The sequence below is a fragment of the Rutidosis leptorrhynchoides genome, chromosome 4 (assembly GCF_046630445.1).
Source record: "Rutidosis leptorrhynchoides isolate AG116_Rl617_1_P2 chromosome 4, CSIRO_AGI_Rlap_v1, whole genome shotgun sequence".
NCBI lineage: Eukaryota > Viridiplantae > Streptophyta > Magnoliopsida > Asterales > Asteraceae > Rutidosis > Rutidosis leptorrhynchoides.
In genome coordinates, this window is record NC_092336.1 from 8,731,264 (window position 1) to 8,744,242 (window position 12,979).

Here is a 12,979-nt window from a genome sequence, read left to right on the forward strand (position 1 = left end):
TTACTATCCTACTTACAACTACAGCTATACGAATCCATTCACCGCAGAATAATCATTTTCATTCAAATTTCATATTTGGATTTTGACCTATCAGAATCCAACAAGTGGCATAATGAAGAAAACATTGGACAAAATAAAATTTGTTAGAAACAAACAAATTAACTATGAGAAAAATTTTGTTAAGAATCCACGCTAACTGTTCCTAGCTAACTGTTCCTAGCTAACTGATTTCATTTTATTCATCGCAATTTATTTATCGCAATTTATATTCTCGCAATTTTATTTATCGTCATTTAATTTCTGTTATTTACTTTACGCACTTTATTTATCGTTATTTAAATACTGTTATTTACGCATTTTAAATATCGGGACACGTATACAAGGTTTTGACATATCATATCGACGCATCTATATATATTATTTAGAATCACCATAGACACTCTATATGCAGTAATGATCGAGTTCTCTATACAGGATTGAGGTTGATTCTCAAATAATGTATATACTTTGAGTTGTGATCGAGTCTGAGACATGTACACGGGTCATGATACGTATTTAATTAATTCAAAAATTATAAATTAAACTATATATGACTATTAACTGTGGACTATCGACTGTGGACTATCAAGATTGGACAATTAAAAATGAATTAAAATATTGATTATAACATATGAAACTAAACAATTCTTCAAGTTTACCACTTGATTTCATCTTAAACCTCATTTGTATCTTGACGATTACAATCCGCGTTCAAACCTTTCATGATTCTTGAAAACACCTCAATCGAGAGGATGAACCAACCACACTTCAACTACGGAAGAAAAGATTGGTGCATATAGTTATACACCTGAAAACACTCGGAACCTGAGTAAACATTTAACACATATCTGTACTAGCTCCTTTGGCATTGTTATTACCGAAAATAACGTTGCAGTCCTTTTTTTTCAATTAGCCAATTTTGTCACAGCTCCAGCAAATCAACTTCGACTTTTATTCGAATTAGCCTTATTATAACCTCGATATATAAGTTTCTTTTCGTCATCATTACCGGGGAACCGTTTATATTCCACCACATTAGCAGTAAACTAACCAGCAACCTCATTGCTCCTTGGCTTAAACCTCTCCGATAAATCACTATATTTATCCATTGAAACCGTATCATATACTCATCCGCATCTTTTAACGAGAACTGCCATACCAATTACCGGAAATCAATAATCAGTACTTTGAAAACTTACAGTATGTCTACATCAACAGTTATATGTATAACATTCATCTCTTAGAATTATGATCTTCCATTCTGAAATTCTGAAAAGCACTCAGTCTACGAATCAATACTCCGAACATTGAAAAAGTTGAAGGAAGCAACAAAAACTGTAAACGACCTTAACCGTTGAAGGCATGATAATACAGAATGGATGGTTGGAAAACTCTCAATAGAAAATTTAGTAACGAAAAATGGATTATGCGAAATTATGAAAGAAGCTGTGGACAAATCACAAAGACTAAACTTGCCTTCAAAGAATCCAAATGATTCAATGCCTGCTGAAGTCTTTAAAGAATATATTGCTCCTTACTCTAAACCCTTGCGGACAATATTCTTCATCATCCTCTGATCTTAGGTATTCTAAGATATTATCATATCTTTCATTATAAATATCCTCCATATTTCTGAAGATATTTTCATAACTATTCTTATCTGAAATCATTAATCTCTTCGTGCTATCAGTGTTACATCATATAGAAACTGTTAGTTTCTATATTCTGTAAACTTTCGAGCTTAAAATATAAATTTTATTGAAGTAATGTTGGGAACTGATGCATGAGTTAGTATAATATAATGACGCTTGGTCAACATGATTATATTACAGTAAGTCATGCTGAGTTTCTAATGAAACGTGATGATGGTTCACAGTAGATCATACCATCATCATGTGTCATGTTACATAACTCTTTCATTCTGCTTAATCTCTGAACGTATCAAGAAATTATATTCTTGATAGTTCCATTCATAGTGATTTTGGTAGTTTACCAAATCAAATCGTGCTATTATGTTCCTTCTTGCTTAGAACGTTATAATCATTCGAAACTTATTATCTACGAATTCTGGACCATGATTCACTTTACTTAAAGTCGAGAAGAGAAGACAAGAGCATGAAACTCCGAAACATAAGGGAGAATATAAAGCCCGATAACAACACATAAATTACAAACCGTGTATATCAATGTTTATCGCAACATAAAGATACAGGAGAATTAAAAACACTATAAATCCAAGAGCATAGTAGAAGTAGACATATTCCTCTGGTGGTAGATGAAAAAAGAGAATGACAGATATGAAAGTCAGGAATATATCCAGAATTAAAACTGGATGAAGCATATTGATTGATGATTTGAAAGAATGAAATAAAGTATAGAAAATGGGAGTAGTGGAAAATAATGGAACGAAAAAAGTTTAATTTATAATGGAAATGTCAGACCGAGTAATCGAGGCAGATCACTGTATTTAATTATAGAGATCTTAATTTCCTTACTCGCTGAAGAATCAAATCTTTTAGATTTCCGAAGATTTTCTTTAAATTACTTGATTTCCGGAAATCCACCGTGACTACGTCAGAAGATAAGACAAATCTCTATTTTCTCATTTCATTATTTTGTGATAGCTTCATTTGTACTCTTCGAATAATCGAATTATTTTATCCATATTACTCAATGACGATAAAACTCTATTTATCAACTCATATTCGTCATGAAAACATTTTATTGTTATCCATGACCACCTCACTCAAATTTCGGGACGAAATTTCTTTAACGGGTAGGTACTGTGATAACCCGGAAATTTCCGACCAAATTTAAACTTAATCTTTATATGATTCGACACGATAAGCAAAGTCTGTTATGTTGAAGTCTTAACAATTTTAAACTGTGTTCATATTATCAATTACCCTTTGACTATATCCGACGATTCACGAACAACTGTGTGTAAATAAATTTGTAAATATATATATACACAAGAGATATAAATTGTATGTGTATATTACATATGTGATTAGATATTGCATAATTAGATGTATTATTAATATATTAAATTACAAATTTAAAATATAGTTGTCATATTATTACTTTCATTATAAATATTAATTTTAACATTAATATTAGTATTATTAATATTACTATACATAATATAAAGATATGAAATTTAATACATTTAAATTGTTATAACAATATTATTACTAATATCATTATTTTCAAAAAAAAAATTCTCTATTATTTAAAGTATCATTATTAATAATTATTATTAAACTTATTATTATTATTTTTTTATCAATATTGTTATATTTAATATTATTATATCATTATTAATTATGATAAATTATATATAAATACATATAAATCGTACCATTCAGTTACAGGTTACTATCAAATTATATTTGATTTCGTTTCATGCCAATGACCAGATTACAAAAACTAAATTCCATTAATCAGATACCAACAAATGCTATTACATCCTACAATCTGTTTTATTTTTATTTTTTATCTCTTCTCCTGTCTCTAATTTGTACTTGTTGTCGATCATTGACACTAAACAACAACTGATTACACGGCATCAATTATTCGATTCACATGATATCATAGTATATACATTACATTTGTACTGCAACTCAAACAGGAAAGAGAGAAAAAGATTAAAACAGAAGATAAACACCCCTTTATTCTTTATTTACAACTTCAACTTGTTTATGTTTTCTGATTCTATCTCGAGGTTAAACCCAAACCACCATCACCTCCGAATAATAAACATCAGTGACTACCACCTTCCACCCTCTCTTCATCTCTCATCTTTTCTTCTTCGATAGGATCGCCACCCAACTCATTTAACCTTGTTTCCTGTCGAGCAAGAACACCACAACCATCACCATCCATCATAACACCGCCACCTTAAATCTCTATTATTGCTATATTAGATCTTCTTTTGTAGCCAAGAAACCATTATCATTTTCTTCTTCTTTCTATTTGGAAACCAGAAGACAAACACCCTCAACAAAAAAAAAAAAAAAACCATCAAACTTTTTTTTTTTTACAGCTGCAATTGTGAATATCTTGATCTAAGGACAAACTATACATATAAAGCCTTATACAAAAAGGTGGCCGACCCAAATGGGATATCTTATTACGAGATATTTTTTTTTTAGGATAAAGTGGAAGATGATCAAATTAATAATAGAGACAATGATGTTGAGTCATAAAGCTACTTTACAGCTTGATCTCACTAGTTCCCTTGTTCAAAACAGAAACAATGATTGATATACAGCGATGATTAATTTTTAATCCTGCCAGTTGAATTCGTTTAGCGGTTGGGCCATAAATTTTATGGTAAGGGTAAGAGGGCCGAAGAGATACATCTGTTTGGGCCGAAGAAACTTTGTGGTCAGGCTGTTTTGACACACGAAACCCACGAACAACTTGCAAGCTCAACGATTCTTATTTTTTTTTTCGATTCCTAGTTCCTACTTGGCAGCAACATAGTATGCCTCATTTAACCGATCAGATGATGATTGAATTTTAATGATAATGGTGATGGTTACGTATGATTAGAATCATGATGGTTTGATTAGGTGATCATGATAATGATAAAACAACGATGATGATTGATTAGCGATATGATAATCAGGATGATGAAGATACGATTATGTTATGATGATGAGGTGACTAGATGATGATCATGATGTGATGTCGATGATTTTATGATGATGATGATGAATAGACATGGGTTTAGTTTTAGGAGATGAAGGGAAACAGGAATATACGAGTTATATATATATTTGTGGTGATAGAAAATAGAAAAGAAGAAATAGAGGGGGTGGTAAGTAGTGTTTGTAAGGAACAGAAGGTATTGGGTTCGAACCCAGGCCACTACAGTATTCTTTTTATTATAAAAAGTGCTGTTGGGCCGAAGTTTCATAGCTAGGCCGAAATTCTTCGGTTGGGCCAGACTTCAATCATTTTACATCATGGGCCGAGAGGTTGGGCTGATAGGACGAGGTATATATTTATGGTTACAAATATATTCAGAAAATTAGAGATGGAGGAATGGTTTGAGTTGTGTTAGGGTATTCGAGAGGTCACGGGTTCGAACACGGTATGTGGCTTTTTGTTTTCGAAAACCTCATTATTTAAGGTTCGTGAATCCGAGGCCAAACCACCCTTATTCAATATCGTCATATGTATTTTTACTACAAAATACAATACTGTGAGTTCATTTGCTCCCTTTTACTCTTTACATTTTTGGGACTGAGAATACATGCGCTGTTTTTACAACTGCTTTATTAAATGCTTTCGAAATATATTTTGAACTGAGAATACATGAAATGCTTTTATAAATGTTTGACGAGATAGACATAAGCAAAACATTCCTCGAATGAATTATTATGCAGACAGAAGTTCTGTGGATTATTATTGAATTAGTTGGACGTTATAATTGCCACTAATTGTTGTGAATATTTTCCCCTGATTATTATTGCTTGGTAACCCAAGAATTAGAATCGGGTATGGCCCTAATTCACGCGAATCCTAAAGGTAGCTACCGGGTTTAACACTCCCACCCAGAATGTTCACTAGACGGAAGGGTTAGTGGGCGTGGTGTTTAGTACTTCGAAGTTTATATGATTATTATACAGACGAGATGTTCTATTTTGGGGATATTATTATGCGCATTATATGTTAAGGTCGGTTACCAAGCCAAGCTATGAAAGCAATGAAAAGTGAATGTTATGTATCGAAAGAATGATTTTATACACAGGTTATGTGTATGTTATTTGTGTGCACGAGATATGTGTACGGTTATTAAGATTTATGAACAATGGTTTCGTACACGAGAAAGGTGTAATGTATTTAAAAGATATCGCATGTACATTACAGGTGGGTATAGGATACGGGCCCATTTGTACCATGCATCATTTAAATCTTGTGGTCTATCAAAATTACAGAATTTTATTGTTTTATGATAAACTTATGAACTCACCAACCTTTTGGATGACACTTTAAAGCATGTTTATTCTCAGGTATGAAAGAAACCTTCCGCTGTGCATTTGCTCATATTACATGGAGTCGTTCAGGGCATATAGAGGTCAGAATCTCGTAATGGGACCAGCTGTTGAAGACTTCGTCCAGATGGATTAGGACGGGTCATTACAGTACCCAGAATCTAAAAGGCCACCAACCTCTTACAATCTTACCTCATATGGTTCAAGAACCATTGGTCTGATAGAAGCACTTCATTTGTGTTTATTTATTTATATTTATATATTATTACTTTTTTAGTATATATACGTGGGTGAGGTATTATAAATTCAGCAACTTAGGGAATCCACTTGTTTTTTTAGGTGATGAAGAAAATTCAGAAGCAGAGTTCTCTGAAATAGAGAACATTTTATCTGCAAAATGGAAAGCCTTATAAGGAATATCAAATTATAAGAAGGTAACTCGAAAATTGTGGGTAGTGACTAGTGAGAAGAGAGAAAAGGAAGCTGTGAAGTTTTTAGAACAAGAACATAAACAAGAAAACAAGCCATTAGGTCTTACGAGATGATGAAGAATGATAATGAAGGGTGAAAATGAAAAGTTTAAGTCATTATTATAGGATAGGGGTATTTTAGGAAGTTAACTATAATAATGGCGGATGAATAAAATATGGGAGTGGAAATATCACCACCCTCAAATTTATATTTATATATAACTTAAAAAATCTATCTATCTATCTATCTATCTATCTATCTATCTATACATTATATAAAGCGCGTACTTATTATGCTGACGTATCAACTTCTCATTTATTCTTGTCACGTGTCATTCTATCGTTTTGCCTATCTATTTAATTAATTTTATCAAATAAGGAAAATATTCATATTATAAATAGAATACAATTACTTTACTTTAAATATTAAATTAAATAAATAAAATAACATAAATATAAAAATGGAAGTAACTGGAGCAATAAAACTTCACTTTTGGCGTTAACAAAAATATAATATAAAAATAATAATTTAATTTAAATAAATAAATAAAATAAAATAATATAAATATAAAAGTTAATATTGTTTAATCATATTCTAAGTATAATACAATTATTTAAATATTGAATCTGACAATACTATAATCAGCTATTCGCAGGTATACATATAAAAAGTAGTAACAATATCTGCACCCTAATACATAAGATTATATTTGAGCATAAATTATACTCCACAACACAAATGTGTGTGTGAAATGTACGGTAAATAAATTAATAAACTTTAAATAACATTAGTTATATAACTTAGTTTAAATAAATAATCAAATATCTATACTGAATATAAAATATGATATGTAAATAAATTTAAAGTATATCAAATTTTTTGACATTTGCGATACGTACTTTAACGGACAGGCTCATAAACGTATCATTATATGTTCAAGAAACTTTGCTACATTGAATGAAAACAACTGATTATTGTACTGTAATTGTATTCAATACTAACGTTTACGGTACTAATGTTTCAATATCTCATACTCATGTTATCATACATTATATAAAGTGTTTGCACTATTAACGTTATCGTATACAATGCTTTTGATACTAATACTTTCTATACAAATGTTATCGGTTATAAATGATTTTTTTATTATAATTGTATTATACACTTGGTGGGTATCCATATTAACGTAATCATATAATAATCTATACAAATTTCGTGCAACGCACGAGCTCATAAAACTAGTATAAATATATTTACGGAAGAGGAATATTCAAATGAATCCAACTTTTAAGTTGAGATCCAAGGGACCAATCAGAGTGTGATATGTGGTGCGACAATCACATGTGATTGGAAAAAATTCAATTTTTTAAAAAAAAAAATTTCAATTTTTTTTAATCATGTGATTGAAAAAAAATTCTTTTGAATTTTTTTTTTTTAAAATTTTCTTTTTTCAATCACATATGATTGACTTTGACATGAAGTAAATCATATGTGATTCTGCATGTCAAATCCAATCACATGTGATTGAAAAAAAAAATTCTTTTGATTTTTTTTTTAATCTTCTCTTTTCAATCACATGTGATTGGATTTGACATGCAGAATCACATGTGATTGGGTTTTACAATCACATATGATTGGATTTGACATGATAAATTTAAAAAAAAACATTTTTTTTTAAAAAAAAATTTAAAAAAAAATTATTTCAAAAAAAAAATTAATATTTTTTTGAAAGGAAAAATAAAAAAATTCCAATCATATGTGATTGTCGCGCCACACGTCGTGCTCTGATTGGTCCGTTGAGTTTTTAAACAAATTATTGGATTTAAGATATTAAAACTCATTTACGAAATTATTAAATACAACATTTTAATTAGTCTCCTAATAAGTAGGAATCAATACTGTAACTTGTAACTGTTACACATTTCCATTCAACTTATACTCTGCATGCATACAGACAAATAATTACGACTTCATCAAAGTTTTTCAACGCATATTTGAAATTCTCATATCTTCACCATCTTCTTCTTTGGGCATGTTTGGCAAGGAGCTGTTAGGAGATTTTAGGAGCTGTTAACTTTTAGTTTTTATAAAAAAGCTCCTACATAATAAAAAGCCTCGTTTGGTGACACAAGCTTAAAGCTTTTTTGAGATGAGAAAAATCCCTATTTTAAACGCTACATGTCCCAGCATTTGAGATTGAGATAAAGCGTTTAGGGTATTTATTTACCTAAAAACCCTTCCATGTTTATAGAAAACTCCCACGTAAATCAGTTACTCACCTTGATAAAAGCCGATAACCCTAAGCATCGTTACTCTTCTGGTTTATTCTTCACAATCGCGTTGCTTTTCTTCTTTGAGGTAAACCCTAATTCTTAATCTTCCATTGATTCTGCTGTGATCTGCAATTTTTGTTAAACTTCTATTGATTCTGCTTGATCTGTAATTTTTTGCTGTGATTTGCAGCCATAAGCTGACATATACGAAGAAGTAATTCAAGATATACTGTTGTTTTCTTTGAGGTGTATACGAGTCAACTTGGCAATTTGATAAACATCTTAGCAAACATATTAAAACTTTGTTATGTCGTGTGTACAAAGCTTAATTAGAGTGGAAAAACTAGGAAACTGATGCAATTTACGACAACAAATGAGATATACCGTTTAATCTATTTAAAAGAAATTAATTTAGTAGATCAGAAAAATATCAAGAATTGGACACCTAATCAATTTACTTTATTCATTGTTGTTGGTGCTCCTATTTGAGTCTGCAAAATTAGGAAGGAAAATTCCATGTTGAAGGTAATAGATAAGATGTTATTCTGGCCTTCAGGTTACTTCGAAGTCCACTAATGGTGCTAGATTGAATTTAATAGATTATTCAATTACGTAGTTCAAGTGGATAGCATGATCTTTTCAAACAGATGCTTAGGACTTGTTCAAATAGATGCTTAAGATTTGTATCAACTTCAACTCAATTTGATCTAGGAATTACATATTATATGTATGTTTTTTGCTCTTTATTTGTTTAGTTCAATCAGCTCGTTACTTGTATAAATTAACTCGTTACATGTAATAAGTTTTAAACTTGTGTATGTATAATTCTGCAATTCTATTGTTAAACTTCTATTGTTAAACATCTATTGATTCTGTTGAATAATAGTGGTAGACTTTAAAAGTAATGGAATGAGGTGTAAAGTGCTTTTATAAGGTTAAGATAATCATTTGGTTTAAATTAAGTATTAAAGTATCATTTGAATCTCATCATGTTGTTAGATGGCCTCAAAACCTGAGAATGCAAAAAAAAGAAAACTGGACAAAAGAGATGGTTTTGGAATTTTGTCAGTTCTTAAATAAATATATCACGAAGCATGGTCGAACTTCTCCATTTAAATGGGTATCCCTTCAACCAGAGTTTGAAAGAGCTATAAAACATAAATTCAACAGTAAATGTGCTCTAAAGAACAAGTATGATAGTATGAGAAAGGATTACAACCTCTGGAAGTCACTGAAGAACGGAGAGACTGGTCTTGGTTGGAATGAAAGTACGAAGCAACTTAATTGTTCTGATGAATGGTGGAAAACTAAAACTACGGTAAGTTAATATAAGTTATTTAATATTTGAACAACAAATAAAGTTATGATGATATAATTCATTTAATTTAACTAATGATTCACAATTATATTGTGTATAGGAAAACTCTAAATACGCAGCAATTAGAAGAAATCAACCATCAGCACAACTACAAGACTAATGGGATCAGTTATTTGGGGATGTAGCTGCTAGTGGGTCGAATTGTGTGGCGCCTTCAATGGACTCAAGTACAATCAATGATGTGCATGTTGAGAACCTTGTGGATGATGATGATGATATAGTTTTTGATGCAAATGCTTATCAAGTTAACAATGACACGCCTTCAAATCTAGAGGACTTAGAAACAGAAGATCCCAATTTCTATAGCAACCTTCTTAATGAAGCCATTCAACAAACTGCATCGGCACCAGTCCCAAGTGAGGTTGCTAAAAAATTTGACATGACTTCTAAAATAAACACTAAACCCAAACCAGCTAACATGAAACGTAAAGGAAGAGAATCAACGGGATCTTTAATGCTTAAGAACCATTTAGCGCAAAGTAGTGTGGTGCAACAACGTGCTCTACAGATATTAGAAGCAGATTCTTCCAAACTTGATGAAAGTACTAAGTTTACTGTTGGAGCTGCTGTAGGTGAGCTTAACCGGATGGTTGATGTAGGATTAATGACAGAAGCAGGGGATTTGTGGTTGTTTGCAATTGATTTATTTTAAGATCCGGTGAAAAGAGAAATATTCATCAATATGCGAAGTGATAATGCCAGGCTAGCGTGGCTGTAACGAAAACAAAATCCCTGAAATTTCTTTTAGCATAGTTTTTCTGAGTTTAAACAATTTTTTTGAAACATTTTTATTTTTCTTATGTGTGTTAGTGACATAAATTAGTTGGATGTTATTTGGTATATTTTTTATATAAAATTTCTACTTGCGAATATTTTGTGTTAATGATTTGCTAGTGAAAGTATATTCATAATATCTTTTGGTTTGAAGTAGTGTTATGAATTTGTTGACAGGGTTAATATGAATAGTGAGATAAGCAAGAAGCTACACAAACGGCATTGTTTTAATTTGTTGTTGGGTTCATGCTATACTAATGATCTTGCTGCGACATATTATTATAAGTATATATACAAGGAACCGTGCATGACATCATCTCTAACAGGCGAGGCTTGGGTGATGGAAGTTTTAAATGGTCATCCAATACGATGTGTAAATGCATTTAGAATGCATCCGGATTTGTTTAGGAAATTATGTGGAGAACTTGAAACAAACTATGGATTGCAGTCATCTGATAAAATGTCAACATTTGAGATGGTGGGGATATTTATGTATACATTGGCATTGGGGTTATCTAATAGAGATGTTATGGAGCGTTTTCAGCGTTCTGGAGAGACTATTAGTCGAGCATTTCATGAGGTTCTAAATGCAATTATTGGTAGAGATAAAGGTTTTCAAGGTCTAGCACGCGACATTATAAGACCAAAAGATCCAACTTTTCAACTAATACCACCTCAAATCATAAACGACAAAAGATATATGCCTTATTTCAAGGTAATGTATTTATTAATGTCATCTTTTATTTATTTAATTTTTTACGTCTCTAATGTTGAAATTACATTTAGAATTGCATCGGATGTATCGATGGTACACATATAAGGGCCTGCATCACAGAGAGTCAACAACTGCCTTATATTGGTAGAAAAGGAGTACCTACTTTCAATGTAATGGCAACGTGTGATTTTGATATGTGTTTTACATATGTATCAGTCGGATGGGAGGGATCAGCACATGACACACGTGTGTTTATGCACTCAATCCAAAATAAGTCAATGAACTTTCAACAGCCGCCTGAAGGTAAATATACATATCTATTTTATTCTTTCATGTTACTTTTTCAAATTCCAACATGATTTGTTTAAACTTTTTTATCAGATAAATATTATTTGGTTGATAAAGGATATCCAGACAGAAATGGAACCTTGTTCCATATCCCAAGACAAGATACCATCAATTCCAATTTCAAAGGGAGTCCCCAAATAATATGCAAGAAGCATTCAACCGTTCACATTCATCTCTACGAAGTTATATTGAGAGGTCATTCGGAATTTTGAAGAAACGATGTCGCATACTTCGTGAAATGCCAACGTTTAGTGTGCAAACACAAATTGATGTTATAACGGCTACATTTGCGTTGCATAACTACATCCGTACTAACAGCCAAGAAGATATTTTGTTTGCAATAATCGATCAGCATCCAAATTACATACCACGAGATGAGCTTATTGATGTTAGTAACCGTGACAGAAGCGCCGAAGGACTATATGAAGGAAGAAGTAATGAGATGAAACATGTTCGTAACGATATTGCTACTTTAATATGGAATGCTCGTCGAAAATAATTTAGTATTACAATATATGTTTTCGGTTATTTGTTAATGGCTTCTTTTTGTTAAATCAAAATTTAAAATGAATGATGAAATTTAACTATTTTTTATAATGTCTATTTTTGTCATTTTATTTATTTTTTTAACAGCTACAGCTACTTTGCCAAACAATTATACATCTAAAAAGTTTCAGCTAACAGCTAATCGTTAACAGCTTTCAGCTAATCGCTAACAGCTAGTTTTGCCAAACATACCCTTTATGTGTAAGTATGCTCATTTTGTTTCTACATTTACATATATAGACCAGAAACAGTAATAGATAAGGCATTAAACTCTCTTCTCACTCATCTTCATTGGCGAAACTACTTGTTACTTGGTGGCAGAGGGAGGCGCCTGAGCCCAGTGGATTTTTTTTTTTTTGTGTAAAAATTTTGGATTTTTCGACTTTGCCTTCAGTGGATAATTTTTTTGTCCCAAAACCTTCAAATTATG

General features: G+C 31.3%; 1 protein-coding gene across 1 annotated transcript; it reads left to right on the top strand.

Annotated features, from left to right (window-relative positions):
- Positions 1-10,584: 10,584 nt before the first annotated feature.
- LOC139840390 (uncharacterized) lies at positions 10,585-12,502 on the top strand. Its single transcript, XM_071830661.1, has 4 exons — positions 10,585-10,793; positions 11,118-11,655; positions 11,727-11,836; positions 12,061-12,502. Exons 1-4 carry the CDS (start codon positions 10,585-10,587, stop codon positions 12,500-12,502), a joined length of 1,299 nt encoding a protein of 432 aa, XP_071686762.1.
- Positions 12,503-12,979: the final 477 nt, after the last annotated feature.